The sequence below is a fragment of the Nyctereutes procyonoides genome, unplaced genomic scaffold, assembly GCF_905146905.1.
Source record: "Nyctereutes procyonoides isolate TBG_1078 unplaced genomic scaffold, NYPRO_anot_genome, whole genome shotgun sequence".
NCBI classification, from domain to species: domain Eukaryota; kingdom Metazoa; phylum Chordata; class Mammalia; order Carnivora; family Canidae; genus Nyctereutes; species Nyctereutes procyonoides.
In genome coordinates, this window is record NW_026575145.1 from 22,977,008 (window position 1) to 22,996,729 (window position 19,722).

At 44.9% G+C, this 19,722-nt stretch overlaps 1 protein-coding gene across 6 annotated transcripts in view; it reads left to right on the forward strand.

Moving 5' to 3' along the window:
* ACIN1 (apoptotic chromatin condensation inducer 1) overlaps nt 1–19,722 on the forward strand; it is a 35,734-nt gene that overhangs the window by 13,281 nt on the left and 2,731 nt on the right. For 2 of the 6 annotated variants that reach the window (XM_055309062.1, XM_055309066.1), the window contains 11 exons: nt 1,119–1,207; nt 2,873–4,132; nt 4,607–4,822; nt 5,324–5,439; nt 12,877–13,018; nt 16,552–16,594; nt 17,459–17,592; nt 17,690–17,842; nt 18,362–18,503; nt 19,029–19,174; nt 19,579–19,686. In XM_055309062.1, coding sequence (XP_055165037.1) covers nt 1,119–1,207; nt 2,873–4,132; nt 4,607–4,822; nt 5,324–5,439; nt 12,877–13,018; nt 16,552–16,594; nt 17,459–17,592; nt 17,690–17,842; nt 18,362–18,503; nt 19,029–19,174; nt 19,579–19,686 — 2,549 coding nt within the window. Of the gene's footprint in view, nt 1–1,118; nt 1,208–2,872; nt 4,133–4,606; nt 4,823–5,323; nt 5,440–10,963; nt 11,106–12,876; nt 13,019–16,551; nt 16,595–17,458; nt 17,593–17,689; nt 17,843–18,361; nt 18,504–19,028; nt 19,175–19,578; nt 19,687–19,722 lie in introns of those variants that run through there. The other 4 variants (XM_055309065.1, XM_055309064.1, XM_055309063.1 and 1 more) reach the window with 4 other exon arrangements.

Sequence of the window (19,722 nt, forward strand, 5' to 3'; positions counted from 1 at the left end):
CCAGGGCGTGATCCTGGAGACCCAGGATCGAATCCCACGTCGGGCTCCCGGTGCATGGAGCCAGCTTCTCCCTCTGCCTATGTCTCTGCCTCTCTCCCTCTCTCTCTCTGTGACTATCATAAATAAATAAAAATTTTAAAAAATAAAAATAAAAAAAATAAAACTAAACTAAATAAATAAAACAGTAATTGAAAGGGCCCATTTCTGAAGCCCTGTCCAGTGGCTTGAAGTAATTTCTAGGAATATTAGGGCCCGAAAACAATTCATGTAAGTACTTACTTCATGAGATTATTTTACAAACTGGTCTGTTAATCATTATATTTTGTTCAAAACTAGTGGTAGCGGGCAGCCCTGGTGGCGCAGCAGTTTAGCGCCTCCTGCAGCCCAGGGCGTGATCCTGGAGACCCTGGATCGAGTCCTGCGTCGGGCTCTCTGCCTGGAGCCTGCTTCTCCCTCTGCCTGGGTCTCTGCCTCTCTCTCTCTCTTTGTGTCTCTATGAATAAATAAATAAATAAATCTTAAAAAAAAAAAAATCTAGTGGTAGCAATAGGCAATCCAGAAAAATAGTGACAAAACATTTTATAGAAATAAGCGTGTTTTGTATTTGTACATCCCTGCTAAACAGTTTGAAGCCCCTAGTAGTTATTTTACAGTTATTTGAGTTATGTCTAATATGTGAATTGTCTTTGGGATATTGAAAATACTCCAGACATGCACAGTAGGAATAATCAATAAGACCCTTAGAACTTTTTTTTTTTTTTAAGATTTATTAATTTTTTTGGAAAACAAGTGCATGTGAACAGGGAGAGGGGCAGAAGGAGAGGGAGAGAGAGAACATCCTCATGCCAACTCCCCACTGACTGCAGAGTCCAACTCAGGGCTCAGTCCCAGAACCCTGAGATCATGACCTGAGCCAAAGCCAAGAGTTGGCTGCTTAACCAACTGAACCACCCAGGCACACACCCCTCTTAGAAACTTAAATAGTATTCTGCGTAGAATTTAAAGAAATGAATATAGATACGTACTGACCAACTCATATGCTATAATTGAATTTTAGAAAGCGTCTTCAAATGAATGTTTACACCATGAATCTGACTTGATTTTCTTTCATTTGATAGGAAAAAGCTCCTCTATTTCTGAAGAGAAAGGTGAATCTGATGATGATAAACCAAGGAAAGGAGAAAGACGATCATCCAGGGTCAGACAGGTAACTCAGATACCTGTTAAAGCTTCTGTCACCTCTCTGGGTACTGCTTTGTATATCTCCTTCCATCACTTTTTCAGAGTTGGTGTCTCTTTAGATTTCTGTTCTCTCTCTCTCTCTCTCTCTCTCTCTCTCTCTCTCTTTTAAGATTATTTATTAGGGAGTGCACAAGCAGAAGGAGGAGCAGAGGGAGAGGGAGAAGCAGGCTCCCCATTGAGCAGGGAGCTCAGTTGGGGGCTTGATCCTAGGACCCTGGATCATGACCTGATCCAAAGGCAGACGCTTAACAGACTGATCCACCTAGGTTCCCCTGTAATTTTCTTCTTTCTCCTCTTTATCTCACTTTTTTGTGTGTTACTGGGAGGAGCGGTGATTTTGTTTATTTTTGTTTGTGTTTTTTTGAAAAGCACTTGTTAGCATTTAATGAACCTCCCTCTACTTGGCTTCAGGCTAGTAGGATGCAAGCCTCCCCCCACCCTTCATCTTCTCAGCTTTTCTACTGAACAACGACCTCATGACAGGGTGTTTGGGGAGCTTTCCCTTCTTCAAAACTTTGTCATAGCCTGACTGCACCATGTCAGTGATAGGAGCAGCTCCAGTCTTGTTTTTGGCAGTATTTACCCGTGTCTGCACACTAACTAAAGTCAGTAACTAACTAAAGTGTGTTGGGGTTGACAGATGGGCAGAAGCTCTGGCTTCTCTTAAGTGGTAATGCCTCATTACCAAGGTAACCTAGGTGATATTTGTCAAAGTTGATCCCATGGTGATGCATGCCACCAGCATTACCTTGGCCTCCTAGGTGTTTCCAGGGACTTGCCAATGTGGCCGTGGCTCAGGTGGCCGAGGTCTTCCTCAGTTTAGATAGCATATGGGCAGCCCAGACAAGAGTTGTTTTTTTGTTTTCTCATTAAGTCTGTTCAGGTTTTTAAGCAAATATATGAAAGCTAAAACTTAATTATGAAAGTTAACAGGCTGGTCTGTATTTCTAAAGTACATTATTAGAAAAGATAAAATTACTCAATTAGAACTTTAAAGCCAGGGACACCTGGGTGGCTCAGCAGTTGCGCATCTGCCTTTGGTTCAGGTCATGATCCGGGAGTCCCGGAATCGAGTCCCATATCAGGCTCCCTGCATGGAACCTATTTCTCCCTCTGCGTATGTCTTTGCCTATGTCTCTGCCTCTCTCTCTCTCTCTCTCTCTCTCTCATAAATAAATAAAAACAAAAAACTTTAAAGCCATATGATACAGTGTTAAGTGAACAGAACACAAAAGTGTATCTGTGGTGTGGTTATGACTATGAAAAGAAATGATGGGGGAAAAAGTCAATATACCCAAATGATAAAAGATAATTATATTAAGTGATGATAGATCAGTTCCCCCATCCCCTTCCCTTGCTACTTTCTAGATGTTCAGTGTGTATTTATTTTTAAAGTTTGAAACTAGAAAATGAACTAGTAGCAGTTTCATAAATTGTATTCCTTTTGTACTCTGTATTGATTCCCATAACAGCTTGACAAGTCATGCTTGTTTACTGCCACACTTGTTTGTATGGATGCAAGCTTGTATCATTGAGTTTCTCCTTTCTGTGTGTATCTTCTGAGATACTTTTTTTCCTGTGTTGATAGAGAGCAAATATACTTGGAACCATTGTATATCTTTTCTTTCAGGCAAGAGCAGCTAAACTCTCTGAGTGTAGCCAGGTGACCGAGGAGGAAGAGGATCAAGAAACACCTTCCAGAAATCTGAGGGTCAGAGCAGATCGAAATTTGAAAACAGAGGAGGAAGAAGAGGAGGAGGAGGAAGAGGAAGAAGAGGAAGAGGAAGAGGAGGGACAAAAATCTAGGGATGCACCTGTCCTGAAACAGTTTAAGGAAGCAGAAGAGGGGGAAGAGATGCCCAGAGTAAAACCAGAGGAGGTGATAGATGAGAGACACCAAAGCATAAGATCCCCGGAACAGGAGGAACTAGAGAGAGGAGGAAGAGTTACAAGGTCCCAGGAAGAAGCGAGAAGAAGTCATGTGGCCAGATATCAGCAGGAAAAAGAGATGAAAACAGTTTCTTCCCTTGAAGAAGAAAAACAAACAAAAACTTCAAAAGGTTTGGAGGAAAAATCAAAGTCCCCTTCCCCTCCTCGACTGACTGAAGATCTGGAGAAGGCTCCTCTTGTGCTACAACCAGAGCAAAATGTCGGTGAAGAGGAAACTCCTCCGCCTTTACTTATCAAGGAAGCATCTTCTCCACCACCTAATACACAACTCCAGAGTGAAGAAGAAATAGAGCCCATGGAAGGCCCAGCTCCCCCTGTCCTCACTCAGCTATCTCCTCCTAATACAGATGGTGAGGCCAGGGAGCTATTAATATCTCCACATACTGTTCAGTTGGTGGGACGCCTGTCTCCTTTGTCAAGTCCTACAGACACCAAAGCAGAATCTCTAGCAGAGAAAGTGCCAGAGGAGAGTGTCCTGCCTCTAGTTCAGAAAAGCACACTAGCTGAATGCTCAACCCAGAAGGGGCTTGAAACTGAATCCGAAAAATATGTTCAACCATTCCCTTTTAAAATTGAGGAATTAGCACCAGCCAAAGGGATCACCGAGGAATCTCTGAAACAGCTGTCTTTGGAACAGAAGGAAGGTAGAAGGGCTTCTCATACTCTTCTCCCAAGCCACAGATTGAAACAGTCAGCTGACTCATCCTCAAGCCGATCCTCCTCTTCATCCTCCAGTTCTAGATCAAGATCTCGCTCTCCGGACAGCTCAGGCTCTCAGTCTCACTCATCTCTAAGATCCAAGCAGAGAGATGTATCTCGGGCACGTACTCATACCAACCCTCGTGGTAGATCTGAGATGGGCTCCCGATCAACATCAGAGTCTAGGTCACGTTCCCGTTCCCGTTCCCGTTCTCCTTCAGCTTCAAGCAACAGCAGAAAAGTAAGTGTGGGAGAATCCTGGGTGCATTGATGTTTTGTCTGTATTCCAGTGTTTTTCAACCCTAGGAGAACCTATTATAATTTCTGGCAGGAATGGGAAAAGCTTCCTTTATTCCCCAGGTCAGTGATTATGTTCCCATTATTTCTGAGTCTAATTTTTAACTCCTTGATCCCTACATAGAGTCCTTTTTCATTTTTTTGAGTCTCTTTGATTCTAAAGTTGAATCATTTACCTATCTCCCTCAGTAGACTATAAACTTGAGGATATGGACATGCCTTTTTATGTGTGTATCCTAGTAACCCAGCATCTAGTTGAGACTTAATAATTTGCCAATAATCTAGGAAGTCAAGGAGGTCACGGACTCAAACAGGAATAAACATAGGGACAGAAGGGTCCAGGGGAATTGGGAAACTCAGTGACATATTGAATATATACCATATAAAATAATTTGCCTTATGTGCTTCATTTCTTTAGTCTCTGAGCCCTGGAATCTCCAGGGACAGCAGCACCAGCTACACTGAAACCAAAGATCCCTCTTCTGGGCAGGAGGTTGCAACTCCACCTGTGCCACAACTGCAGGTCCTTGAGCCAAAGGAGAGGACTTCCACCTCATCCTCTATCCAAGTGAGGCGTTTGAGCCAACCTGAGCCAGCTGAAAAGCATGTGACCCAGAGGTTACAACCTGAGCGGGTAGGCTATTATGTCCCCTCCCTAGGAGGAGATGGAGGATTAGGCATGATTTTCCTTTTTGTCTTAGTTATAAAACTGAAAGGTCAGTCTAGATAAGGTTCATTGGAAAGGTAGATGGTTGGGGATACCTGTAAGGTTCCACTGAACTCAGTTCCAACTTTCTGGTTGATGAAAGCTCTGTATGAGGCTAGGCAGCAGGGTTCTTATCTCCAGGGCTCCCAGGGTCACTTCCACAGAATGTCTCCTTTTTTTCTGCCCCAAAGGAAGCCTTTTCTCAGTTTTCTCAAGAAAAGAATTCTAATAAAATAATTGCTGACATAGAAATTCTTTAAGCATCATTCTATTCCACTTTCTAAACTAAAATAACAAAGATATATAGGGCTAAGTGTGGAACTACTACTGTGTAAGTCCTGCTCTGCCTTACCAGCTCCAGGTTAAAGAAAAGAACCAAGCAGATTTAAGTATGTTGCTATGGGCATTTTGCTATGTTTGTCCTGACAGGGGAGCCCAAAGAAGTGTGAAGCTGAAGAGGCAGAGCCACCAGCTGCCACACAGCCCCAAACCTCAGAGACCCAGACTGCTCACCTACCAGAATCAGAAAGGATTCATCAGACTGTGTAAGTAATCTCTCTCAACTAGGGTATAACAAGGAACTGGGAATATGGAATAAATAGTTCTTTGCTCCCTGGGGTTCTTTGACTAAGTAGTCCTCGTTTCCTTCTAAAACATAAAGGCAGAGCTTTATCTGGACAGAGGCTAGGCTTCAGTGGTTCTGTTGAGAGCTGCCACCAGAATTTTTAAGGTAGTCTGAAAAGTGGTGGTTAGAGCATAAGGAAACCCAATTGGTCATCTGACCAAAATAGTTCCTTTAAGGAGCAGGTAGCGGAGGCTTTGTTTTCCAAACTCAAGACAGTGTAAAGGAGTTGACTCGGGGCATCTTAACTTATAACTCACATTTACTAGCTACATCTGAGTCTGGGAACAGTTTAATAAAGCATACCAAGAATCTACCAAGAAAGACACAGGAGAGTGTTGTGTTTGATTTCTGTTTTCCCTAGTTGTTAGCTGTCTTTTTATTAAGCACAGTCTATCTTAGTTCTTATTGGATATACAGCAAAATATGAAGCATGTATCAATCAAGTCAGAAGTTTGTTTTTGAACCCCTAAGGCCCTTGGTTTGATTTTTTACCATTTTCATAATTAATGTGAGCTTTTTGTTCCTTACATTTAATTCTAGAAAAATACAGGTAAGAACAGGTATATCATATATGCATTATTCTGAGCTAGGTACTTTTGAGTTAAAAAGCCATTGAACCCAAGTTCCTGGCTTCAGAGTGCTATGGGAAATGAAAAGCAAAACATTGCAGAAATACAATTGCTTACTTTAGTCATCAAGAATCCTGTACTGCTTTAATGAACATCCAGTGTAGACAGTTGACCTAAAGTTGTTCTGTGTTGGTTTTATGTCATTTTAACACTAATCCTGCCAGTATGATTTTTCCCTTTATGTAAAAGTCTAATAATTTACACTCTTCTGAGAGCTTCAGACTATCTTTCCTCTGATTTTCGAGGGTGGTGGGCAGGTGACATTTACTATCTCATTTCTTTCTGACTTTAATACTAGTTTTATTCTTACTATCTATGTAGCTTTCGCTTTGGGACATACCCAAGGCCTTGTCTAGTCTAATGGTCTTGCCTCTGCTGCCATCTTGTGGCTGTTATTTTTTTGGTTTGAAAGTCAAAAGTTCACTAAACTTCCTTTGAAAAGTTTTTGTTATTTCCCCTTTGGGATGGGTACATTATCCTTTGGAAGGGGGTTTTTCTTCTAGGACCATAAAGTGAAAACCCAGCGGATTCTGGAAAGTGTTCAGGATTCCCCAACTACACCATCGATGAGGAAATGGGGTGACACCTTGCCTTCCATATCCAGCAACCAGAGATAATACCTGCCCTCTCCTAACCCATCCCAAGGGGGTACATATCCTTTGTATAATGGCAGTTTTGAAGTAGGTGTTGACAACCTACTACTAATTGGGCCTGAGGAACTGCCTCTTATACACTTTAAGAAGCAAGTAATTTTCTAAAAAGGTTTTTCTTACCCTAAAATTCACTTGGTCTATGAGATCCTGGCAGCAAAACAGCACTTGATGCTATTTTGAAACATCTTTATTTCTGGACTTTTTAGCATGCAAGTCCAGGACAAATGGAGCCTGGAGTCATGTACAGAGTTTTTCTCCCCACATAAACGTGCCTTTGATCTTCCATTTTATGACCGAGGTAATCTAGTCATATTTATTCCAACAAGATGATAGGCAAGTGACACCTTGGGCTAATACTGAGACTGTCCATTGTTGCCTAGGCAAGCTTCAGTGGAGCAGCCTATAGATGAGAAATGCAATCTGAGCTCAGGAGTAGCTCACACACATCGCCTTTACCTACTTTCCCTCTGCCTGGCTTCCAGATGGCCTGTTCAGCAGCCTAATAAAAAGACATGCCCCAAAGCCTAAACTCATAGGCTATTATGACACTGGACCTGGTAAATGAATCTTTGAGAACTTCGCCTACATTTCTCAAGGCCCTACTGCATCTGATTCACAACACTCCTAGTCTTTCACCCCTCTAGAGTCCTAGTTTTCAGCCTGGTGACCTCTGGAGCCCCTGGCCAATTAAGTGGAAATGACTATTTGTAGCTTAACCTTGGTTTTCCTGTCTGTCTCAACAAGACACAGAGCTAGGCCCTGTTGATTCAGTAAAGTGTTTAAAAAAAAAGATTTCAAAGACCTGTCAGCACCTGGAAGAGATTGCTTAACTTTTTCTGTGCTTTGTTAAATCCTTTCTGATTCTGATTGTGCCCTGAGGAATTCTAAATTTATGAGGTAAGGTATCTCGTCATTGGTTGGAGCAGGAATTTGTGAGCCCTCAGTCTTGTTTCAGTTGAGCATGTTCTAAAACCCAGTCTTCTGTCCGCTGTGGATATAACAAAAGTGTCCTCATACAGCAGAAAATAATGCTACTCTGTTTTTATGTTTTAAAAAAAAAAAATAGAGGGGGGGAAGAAAAGAACTTTTATGTGAGCAACTGTATTATCCAGCAGTAGTTAATTCAAACCTGAGTTTTTCTAAATACAACCTTCCTGAGTATCCACCTCTCGCAGGCAATAGTAACTTTGGGCTTTTGGCTTATGCTTATTGTCCTTTTGCCTGAGTACGAGGAAGTCGTTTAAGCCAGTGTGACAATGTAATGGTTACTCTCTAGAGGACTTAACAGTGCCAATATGCCAAATGATGCATTATTTTTAAAAGTAGAATTTATTATCATCAATAGCGTTTGTTTACTGAGAAATTGGAATTTAAGGTCATACTCCCCAAATCATATTGTCCTTGGTCATCTTAGAACTAGTATACCCCTGCAAATATTTTATATTTAAGTCTCACTGCTTGAGAGTTGTCATATCCCACTATTCCGTATCAGATCAACTCATCCTCATGAATTTTCTACAATAACTAAAGTTCAAACATAAAACATACATGCCTGTAGAAATTTTCTTTTCTATTAGTTTCTCTGATTCTTATTTAAATATGAACTATAATGTGATGTTGTTAGTCTCCAAGTAGTTTTGTCCTTTTCTCCTGAGCTACAAATGCTTTGTGTGCTGTTCAGTTATGGATAGATATCTCCCACCCTCAAGTCCCCATGCAATTTCACAAATTTTTCAAAGATACAGAAATATTTGTGCAAGAACTTAAGTGTGGGAAGGGAGATGCCAGGATGGATGCCTTTTGTTTTAAAAGGGCTGCAAAGAAAAGCTTCATGGGGCTCTGACAAGAAGCTAACAAGGCTTTGGGACTGGTCCGGCAAATAGATTGAGTCCCTTTCCAGGGCAATTTTAAGGATTCCTCTTTTTCTTATGAAAATAAAGTCTTAGGAATCCTGGATTCCACAGAATTGTTCATAGGGAAATAGATGGCACAAACTCAATGTGTCCTAAAGCCAAGGATAATGTGGTAAAATTCCTATTCTTGAAAAAGAATTTCCAGTGAAAGAGAAATTGTTCCTCTAAGGAAGCTACTTCTGGAGAGGCATATTTGGCAGCTGAAACTATTTTAGGACAATTGATGGGCGGGGAACATTTATTTGAGGATGTTAAAAGCTAATATCCTCTGTAGGGACTCCATCTAAAAAGAATTTTAAGAAAACATTGGAAAAAGAAAACAAAACTTTGGGGCTCCTTTCTGGCTTAGTTGGTAGAGCATGCAACTCTTGATCTTGGGGTCATGAGTTCAAACCCCACATCAGGTATAGAGCTTACTTTTAAAAAGAAGAAAACTTTTAGTTCAGCAAGCAATTATTACAGTGTCCACTTGGTACACACAATGATGGCCTAATTGAGAAATATTTACTGAGCATTTCTTTGTGTTAGGCTGTGGGCCAGGGACTAGGTAGGGTACGTAGTCCCTGACCTTGAGGAATCCTGCAAGGTGGAGGTGAGAGGCAAGTTATCCAGCGGTTATTATACAAAGTGATGAGGCCCTTGCTGAAAACCTGTCAGACCAACTACCGAATGCCTTCACATCAGAGAAAGCTCAGTCTACTCTCTAAGAAACCTCCCTAAGTGGTATCAATGAGATAATGGTCTATTAAATGTACATGTGTTTATGCATATCCTTATCCTGACTTGGAGTGTTGTCCAAGCCAAACTCTTAAAGGCATAGCCTTATCACATTGTTCCATGAGATCGGTATTGTTTTGATTCCCACTTTACAGATAAAGTAATAGATATACAGAGAAGACCAGAGAGACTTGCCCAGTGTCATAGAATTTATATGGGAGCACGGTTGGGCCATGATTGGGCCATAGCCAGTTTGCAGAGCTCTGTCTTAGCAGATAGACCACAAGTGAAAGGGAGCTTTTAGAGTAACATGTAAACATGACCACTTTAACATGTAATTGGCATGTACAAGATTTCAGTGGGGAGGCAATTTTATTCCTGGCTAAAAGCTCTGGTATTACAAATGGGATAATACCAAGCTTTTTTTTTTTTTTTTTTTTTTTTTTTTTAAATAATACCAAGCTTTTGATTAAAGACCCAGGAGCTTGAGCTTGTCTTAGCTTTAGACCTCTGCTGCCACTAACTGGGGTGCAAAAGGAGCACCTTTGCAGTCAACAAAGGAGTCTTTGAGCATCTGCTGAGGGCTTTTTTTTTTAATGGTTAGAGTCAACTTCGTATTTCACATTTAGTCTGGTGAAAATGCCCATGATTAATAATTTCCGTTTAGTTCCCAAACACTTTGGGCCCAGCAGACCTCCCCCAACCCCCAGCCATGTGTAACAGCTCTCACTTCAGCTGCTTGTCTGCTTTGGAGCCCCCACCTTGGAGCCCTTGCTCCAAGAAGTGGCCTTCATGCTTCAGCTACCAAGGTCCCCTTGCTCTGTTTATCCTTCTCCTTTCTGGCTCCAGTGGACCCTGGAGCAGGGTGACCTTATTAAAGACTCTGTGAAACAAAGTTGTCTGTCATCTCTTCAGAGACACCTCTCCCCCTCTCTGCTGGTAATTCAAAAAGAAACTCTGCTCTCCTCCCGCCATCCCTGGAGAAAGGACAGGTTGGAGTAATAACACGTGGTCATTGCTTGGGGGTGAGCAGCCAGCTAGCTGCTGTAGCGATTGGATATAGCCAGTTCTCATCCCACCTTCCCGCATGAGGGGCTGACTGGCTTCTAGGATAGAGGGAGGTGGGCACATAAAAAATTGCTCATGGCTGTCCATTCTGTGTCTTCTTTCAACTTTGGCTTTGTTGTCTTCCTTCTTTAATCATTTTTCACTCCCAGCTCTGCTGTTTCCCTTCTTTCTATTCTCTGGACTCTTCCAAGCAAGCAGCTGTAACTTTGTATGTCCTCTCCACCCGGCCCCCTCCCCCGCCCCTGGGACAAGGAGAGCGCACCCTCTCCCTGCGGGCTTAGGCCTCAGTGGCTGTTGTAACCTGAGAAAAGAAGGAAAAAGGCCAGGCCTATTGAGCCAGCAGTGAGCTCCCTGTGGCCTGCCAGAGGCTAAGAACCTTGCTCACTCAGCGCCCTCCCTCTTCTCTTTTCCCCTCCCCTGCTGCAGCAGGGCCCTCCCCCATCCGCACACACGGGCTGCTGGGTAAGTGGCAAGATGGCTCCCCTGCATGTCTCCGGCTGATCGCTGCCGCTCCGCCAATACAATAGAGCCAGCCACTACCAGCAGCCTGGCCCTCTTCCTCCTCCTTCTCCAGAGAGACCAATCCAGCCGAACTCGGGGTTTGCCGTGAGGACTTAACGCTTATCTCTTAAAAGCCAGATCTATTTTAGCCTCCCCTCACCACCACCACCTCCCCTTCCATTTACCATTTTTTGGATCCCCAGTTGCTGCATCTCGATTTTCTCTCTCTGGATCGGGTGGCTGGGGAGGAGGTGGTGGGCTATTGGGACAAGGAAGGTGTTGTGGGTTCTTTTTTTTTTTTTTTTTTTTTTTTAGGATTTTTTTGTTTGGTTTTTATTATTTCTTCCATTCCAGAAAGGGATAAACAGCACTTCCAGGGGGAGAAAAAAAATCATGTTATCAGAAAGCAAAGAAGGGTGAGAGCTTCACATTTCCATGTATCCCTTTTCCCCACCGCGCTACCTACCTCATCTTCCTCCTTTTCCCCATGGCTTTCATTCCGTCTTTCGTTTTGGTTTGTTTTCAGTCATTCTGCTTTCCCCTTTGTCCTTCCTGCCTGATTTCTAATTGGCCCAACTTGCCCTCTCCGTGTGGGAAATAGGTATTTTTTAGATAAGTCTTTTCTTTCTATTTAGGCAGTTGAATCTCGTGTTTCTGTGGGGGCCGATTAGCTGGGGGCACAGTTCCGATTTTCCCCTCCCCCTTCCCGTGCATCCCTCCCTGCCTCTCGGGGAGGCTGTTCTGACCTCTGAGTGTCAGTCAGCCTGTTGGGAATGCTGAATTTTCTAGTGGTGGTTATCAACGTGAGGAGGCTTGGTTTCCCCTCCCCTGGGTCTTAGGCCCCTGATTATCTTAATTTGATTTTTTTTCCCTCCCACTGTTTGGGTGGTAGTGGGAGGGAGAGTAGAGATAGAAGTTAGGGATGAAGACAGAAAAAGATGAATAGTTTATCTCAAGTGGATCTCAGGGATTCGTTGCCTGAAATGGAAGCTAACTTGTGTGATTCAGAGTGGGGGTGGGAGGATTCAGTATTTGTAGTTGGTGGAGGGGATGTAAGGTGGGCTGGAGGGTGTGTCCTGACTGGGAGGCCTGCTCTCTTTATCTCTTGGAAGTTGGAATGAGGGAATGGGAGAAACTGGGTGAAAGCCGAATGTAAGAACAATTCCTACACCTCTGAGCAGGTAAAAGTGGCCTGATTCTTCTCTGAGCTTTCAAACTCCAGCAGTTGTAGTTTTTCCTTTTGGTTGAGAGGGTCCTCATTGAATTTTGAACCTTCACCAGCCCTACTGTCCCTGCAATCTCCCTGCCCCTCCTCCGCCCCACAATTTCTCCATTCCTGTTGTTTCCAGATCCTGTAGGTCAGTAGGCCTTATTAAGCAGTTGATTATAAACACAAGGTTGGGATCACTTGCCACAGCCATTCTTTCTCGTCTTAAGCAATCAGGCTTCCCGTAATTTCTCATGCAATTTTGTTAAAGATGCTTGTGGCCAGGGGATAGGGAGGCTACAGGGTTGTGGGCAAATCACAGTCACTTTTGAGGGACTGTGTTTAGAGTGGTATGTTTTTCCTTTCCATGTAAGAGTACTTTGGTGAATTACCTAAAAACAGTTGGGAGTCCTGACCCCACATGTCACAGCTTTACCCCATCTGGGCAGTGGATGGATGCGGTTGCTAAGATCTGTGCTATTTTCCCAAGGAAAACTGTTTTCCTACTTTTCCTGTGGGGGCCAGGTCTCTAGTCTCATCTGAAAAGCAACCCAAACCCACCCAAGTGATGAGGCATGGGGGTTTCCTGACCCAAAACCTAATGTCTTGCTCTCTCTTCCCCTTGGTTCTTTCCTGCCCTTCCCTCCCTACCTCTCCCCATACTATCAGTGAGGAGAAGGAGGAAGTGACCATGGACACAAGTGAAAACAGACCTGAAAATGAGGTTCCAGAACCCCCCGTGCCTATTGCAGACCAAGTCAGCAATGATGACCGCCCAGAGGGCAGTGCTGAAGATGAGGAGAAGAAAGAGGTAAATTTCCAAGCCACCTGTTGGAGTGGGTGGGCAGGAGTGGACCTAGGGGAGAGAGTAGACACCACTTTGGTGATCCCTCTTACACCGTGGGATAGCTTAAAGAAGGGACTAGGCTGACTTGGATCAGGATAGGGCCAAGGGAGAATTCGCTGGTTTAGCAAGGGAGACCCCCTTGTGATGGGGACAGGGCTCATTTGTTCCCCTTTCTTTGTTGGGGAAGTAGTGCAGTCCAGACTCTGGGAAGTTTGTAACTAAAGGAAAAGTGCGTTAATGGCCCTTTATCCAAGACCCAGGCCCAGCTTTCCCCTCTCAAGCTGCTTCTCCCTGTGTGGTAACTGTTAAGCTTTCCCTCCTTTTTAAAAGCCTGTGGGAGCTCAGCGCCATCTAGTGGGCTTTCGTGGTTCTGAGCTGACCAGCCGCGCTGAGGAATTTTTGTTCCTCCTCTGCCCTCTAGTGGTCATATTGCAGAGCTATAGCTACTTAAGCCAGCGCTTGGGGTGATGATCCCAAAGGCCCCTTCTCCATATCTCGGGCCCCTCTTACGTACTTATTTTTGGCATATATATTATCTTGTATCCTGCACCCAATTCAGGGGGCTCCCCCCATCGGAGCCAGCGAAGTCTTCTTGGCTCTTAAAGTAATAGAGAAAGAATTAGCTGGGTTTGGGAGTGGGGTAACAGGATGGGAGGGACTGTCGTGTGTGTAGCCTTTCTTTGGTGTGTGTTGCGGGGGTGGGGGCCGGTGAAAGTGATTTGATGTGCAGAATATTATTTATTACAAGGTCCTTCTTCCCCGTAAAACTTTGTCCAAGTACCTCATGTACGGTAATCCGCCCGTAAAATATAACCCTGCCCAACTGGCCAATCGCTGATGCCGCCTCTTCCTCTGGACCCACCCGCTGCTACTGAGCTGCCCAATCAGAGCCGAGTCTGCTATCCCGGTGTCTTGGCCAGAGGGGGGCATGTATATGTGATCCTGTGATGGGCCCCCTTTTGCCTCCCTGCCTTGCTTACGTCAGGGGGCCAAGAAGAGCACTGTTCTGGAGAGACTTGTATTGAGAAAGCAAAAAGCATTTGGAAAGGGGTGGACTTGCATCATCTCCCTATTTGGGACACCCCAAGAAGAGCTTGTGTCAGTGCTGGGGCGCCTGCCCACATGCCCTTACCCTTTTGAGGACTGTGGGTTGCCTTGTTTGCTACAGACTGTTGGGATCCCCATCTAGGGCACCAAGACCTCCTAAAGAGTCAATGCTTGTGATCACAGTGCCATGCTGTAAAATACCAAGTGGAGGCTCTCGGCTTAATCTGTGACGACTAGGAACCCTGCAGAGAAGTCTAGGGTTTGAGCCCAGGGATTTAATGCTGATGGCAGCCCAGCCATGTTTCACCACTTGCTCATCAGATGGACTTTCCTTTGGTCCCTGTTGTCCATGGTGAAGGGCAGCATGTTGGTTGCTCAACTTCTCCTCCATCCCTGGAGGCAGGGGTCATCCATCCACCTGACTGGAACCACTGTCTCAGCTGGAGTCCCTGAGGAGATGCCACACACAACTCTCAGAAGAAAAGTATTCTGACCTTGCTGCTGAATGTGTGCCAGGTCCTGGGGCTCTCCACCTACTACCCCCAGGCTGCCTTCATCAGAGGCTCCATGATCCCACTCGGTGAGAGGAGCCCCTCCCCATTTACAGGCAGAGGAGAAAGGGACTCTGGAGTCATCACCTGGATTCCAAGTATTGGGTGGTGGTATTGCTGGATCTTACCACTGGTGGACATAGGGTCCTGCCTGCCTCTCACAATAAAAGGCCAGGACCATTCCTGCTACTCACAGGCCATCTCATCAGGGACTGCAAGATGATGCCCCTACAGGGCTGGGACTGATGTCTCTGCCCCTTTTCCCCCCGTACCCCTCGCTGAGCCTGGCCACCGCCAGTGAACTGTCTTGACATCATGGAAACTGGGCAGCGTCCCCCCACACGTTTTCCTCCCGCCCCCCCTGCGCCCCTGGGAGGACTCTGGCAGTGCCGTGCTGACCACCACGCCGTGCGCCCACCTTTTTTGCCAACCCAACCCCCCACCAATTGCACAGCGCCTAGCAGGGAGGGCTCATTCTGATTGGACCGGCGGTTGACTAGATACAGTACACAGTGAGGTGCGATTGGCTGAACTGAAGATCCCAGGTGTGAGATGGTACCTGGAACATTTGTCATATTCCTAGTTATTTTCTTCTTTATTTTCTTCTTCCTTTTATTTAATCTTTATTTTTATTATTTTCTCTTTATTTTTCTGATTTCTTTATTGGATTTATTTATTTATTTGGTTCATGTTTTTCCTGTTTTAATTAAGACCTTTTTCCTTTTTTTTCTTTCTTTTTCTTTTTTTTTCTTTTTTTTTTTTTTCTTTTTTTTTTTTTTTTTTCCTTTTTCCCTCACTAACTTACCCATCGAGAGTGGCCCGGCTAAGGGTCAGGCTGGCCCTTAACGGAGACCAAGGAGACTTGGTTAGATGACACAAACGGGGCTGGGGGCTGGATGGGAAAAGGGAATTCCATCTAGAGGGTCCTGCCCTACCCTTTAGAAGGGTGGTAGGTCTTAGTTTTTCCAGAAATAAGCATTGAAATCTAAAAATCACTAATCCCCTTTTTCTCTCTCTTCCTCTTTTTGCTCTGTCCATAGTCTTTCTCCCATTGAGTGGGGCAGAAACTTGCTCAAAGGCAGGTTTGGGAGTTTCTGGTCCTTGGCAGAGCCCCTAAGGCTTAAGCCCTGGTCAGAGAGAAAACAGTAAGGCTCTTTGCTAGAGCTCTGTACAGTGGTTGGAAAGTCGGAGGCTCCCCAGGAGGCAATCTGCCCCCTCAAAAAAGACCTTCCTTTATCAAAGGCACTTTTAAATTCTTTTCTGCTGGCAGTTGGCTTAGGAGCCTCATCTCCGCTGGATCTAATGCTGCCATGTAGGAGTGTGGACAGTCCTAACTTTCTGCTGTCCAAGTGACTCACAGCCACTGTCAGTGGATGTCAGGCTGGACATTGAGAAAAGGAGGAGGCTTACTTTGTTGCAGTGATCATCCCAAAGTTGGTTTTCCTTGTTTCCTCGTGTTTTCTGAGAGTTCTCAAGGAGACCTAGGAGGGCTAGATGACCCAGTTCTGGGCATATCTTGTTGGCTTGGCATCCTCTTGGCCCATAGATAGTGGAAGAGGGCATGACCAATGCCTTTAAAGGGCTGGGAGGCTCCTGAATTCCCCTTCCAGCTTATTTCTGGTTAAGCTAATACACAGGTGTGGTATGGACTAGATGACTTTTCCCTGCTGTGATGTTTGATTTTATTTTTTTCTCTAACTTGCATTGATTCTGCTTCGTTTTTGCCGTTTGCCGCTTCTGTTTTGGTCTCTGTCTGTCTCTGTGTCTCTCTCTCTCTTTCTCTCTCTCTCTCTCTCTGTCTTTGGAGCCTGTGCTAAGACTGCCCCATCTAACCTCCTTCCCCCCTCTCTGTGGGGTGTGTCTCTTTCTCTTCCCCCCCCCCTTTTCTTCTCTATACAGAGCTCGATGCCCAAATCATTCAAGAGGAAGATCTCCGTTGTCTGTAAGTCTAGCCCCAAATACCTAATAAAGGTCAAGAGTACCATAAAAGTTCATAGAGAAATAGATTCCTGTTCTCTCAGGGGCGTTCTTGGGTCACCCTTTCCAACCCCATTCTCTCCACCCAGCAAATCTTGGCATATGTAGGGTTCCATTTTGAAATTCAGTGACAGGCAATCCCTGTCATTTTTCCCAGGTCACATTTCTTTCTTAACTAATGACACTGTGAGATATCTCACCATTTCCTATGTAGCCCTACATGTGTTTCCTCTTTCAAACATCTGAACCCTCAGAACCAGCAGTGAGTTTGAGGGACTCCTCTATAATGTTTATCAGTACATCCTTTATTCTGAAGGAGTGTCTAAGGAAATGAGAATGTTCACACCTCAAACAGTAACATTTTCCCAATGAAGAGCTCTAAATAGAAGCATAACAGATCTCTATAACTTAATATGAAGTCGTAGTGTGGAAATGAGCCTAAAACATGATCAGATCATGTCACGATCTTAAATTAATTTTACTTAGATACCGGTGTCACATAGTCTTGTTTTTCTGCATTCCTGTGTCCTCCTCAGTCCATCTTCCCTGGCACTTTAGTTATTTCTACCACTAAAAGTTTAAACTACTCACCACCCTAGTTACCTACCCATTTCTCATTGCCTTCATTGATTAGCTTTTATTGGTCAGGAAGTGGCTCCAGTTCTTTTATTGGTCTCTCTGAAGCATGGTTTCCCCAGTCCCCAAATACAATATCCTTAAGTTAACCTTTTACTGAAATTCCAGTTGAAGGCTATCTGTAGGTGTTATGGTGTGAACCAGCAGAGGACCTAAGACCATCTAACTGTTCGGTCCTATTTCTTGGGGACAGCAGCTACCAAGGGGGTGCCAGCTGGAAACAGTGACACAGAGGGGGGCCAGCCTGGCCGGAAGCGGCGTTGGGGAGCCAGCACAGCCACCACACAGAAGAAACCCTCCATCAGTATCACCACCGAATCACTCAAGGTGAGGTGGGAGGAGCCAGGGAGGGGAGGATGAGACACATTGAGGTGGGAATAGACACGGGCCCAGTGTAACGGGGTGGGGGGTATCTGTGTCCCAGAGCCTCATCCCCGACATCAAACCCCTGGCGGGGCAGGAGGCTATTGTGGATCTTCATGCTGACGACTCCCGAATCTCTGAGGATGAGACAGAGCGTAATGGTGATGATGGAGCACATGACAAGGGGCTGAAGATATGCCGGACCGTCACCCAGGTGAGACTCTTGCACCCCAGTGTAAAGGGAGTGGGCAGTAGACTCAAGAGCAGGCAACTAAGGTAGAGTCCTGGAAGGAAACTGCCATCTGTGCAGAGGGTTGGGCTAATTGCCCTTTTAGGGGTCAACAGACTACCAAAAAATCCAACCTGTTGTCTTTAATAAAGAAAATTTTATGAGAGCACAGCTATACCAGCTCCTTTACTCTTCTCTCTGGCTTCTTATGTGCTCTAACGTCAGTGTTAGATAGTTGCAACAGAGACTGTATGACTCACAAGGCCTAAAAATATTTCTCATCTTGCCCTATACAGAAAAGATTTGCCCACTCTTGCCTTCATTCTCCTCATGGCAGAGTTGAGGCATTAATCCCAAGATCCAGTGGAGGAGAATGAAATCTTTCCCGGAGCGGAAGGAACATTCTAGGTTGACTGTACCACCCTCTCTTAGGAAACCAGAGGCAGAAAATCATGTGCCAGTTTGGTGTTTTAAGAATTCTGCCCATTATATGATACCTTACAGGTAGTACCTGCAGAGGGCCAGGAGAATGGGCAGAGGGAAGAAGAGGAAGAAGAGAAAGAGCCTGAAGCAGAACCCCCAATACCTCCTCAGGTGTCCGTAGAGGTGGCTCTGCCCCCACCTGTGGAGCATGAAGTAAAGAAAGGTAGGTGAAGCATGTGGCTCCCTGTATTCCCATAGCACTTTATTTGGATCTCTCTCTCTCTCTCTTTTAATTTTATTTATTCATGAAAGACAGAGAGGCAGAGACACAGGCAGAGGGAGAAGCAGGCTCCATGCAGGGGGCCCAATGTGGAACTCGATCCCAGGTCTCCACGATCAGGTCCTGGGCCAAAGGCAGACGCTCAACCGCTGAGCCACCCGGGCATCCTTGGACCTCTTTTTAAAGGGTTTCATGTTTCCTCCTTTTTATTATAGTATCTTGTGTATGTTTTACCTCCCTCTCCTAGTTATTAAGCTTCTTGAAAGCTAGGTTAAAATCTGTGAGGCTCCGTAATGAGGAGCTTTGCCTAGACGGTACCTTGCACGCTATAGCTGCTGAACACAGTTAAATGGAAGAGTAGATGGAAGAGTGACTGCATGCTAGGGAATAAGAGAAAGGCATGGCAGGGGGAAGAGAGCCAGTATTGCTCCCTGCTGAAAACTGTTTCTTGTCTTCTCTTTTCGATAGTGACTTTAGGAGATACCTTAACTCGACGTTCCATTAGCCAGCAAAAGTCTGGAGTTTCCATTACAATTGATGACCCAGTCCGAACTGCTCAGGTGCCCTCCCCGCCCCGGGGCAAGATCAGTAACATCGTCCACATCTCCAATTTGGTGAGCCAAAGTCGTTTCCCACAGCACAGCCTTGTTTAGTGTTTGAGAGTTTGAGCTTTGGATTCCTGTTACTTAACTTCAACTCCTAGATCTGCCAATTAAGTTATTTACTTACTGAGTGACTGGCTTAATCTCTCACAACCAGTCTCCTCATCTGAAAAATGGGGACAGAGTATCATTGTGCAGGGTCATCTAGAGGATTTGCAGAGGGCCTGGTGCATAGTGTCAGTTAGTGTTACTATTCTTCACTCTTCTCTCATTCCCATGTGAGAGTTCCTGGCCCCTGTGCACCCAGACTTTGAGGCTGTACTCCTGTACCATATACTTGGGGAAATCTGAAGACTAGTTACAGGGGTATTGTTCTTGCCTTTTTCAAGACTCTGAAACTCCATTTTCCTTGGCAGGTGCGTCCCTTCACTTTAGGCCAACTGAAGGAATTGTTGGGCCGGACAGGAACTCTGGTGGAAGAAGCCTTCTGGATTGACAAGATCAAATCTCACTGCTTTGTAACGGTGAGGGGAGGAAGTTGATTCTCTGGGTTGTGGCAT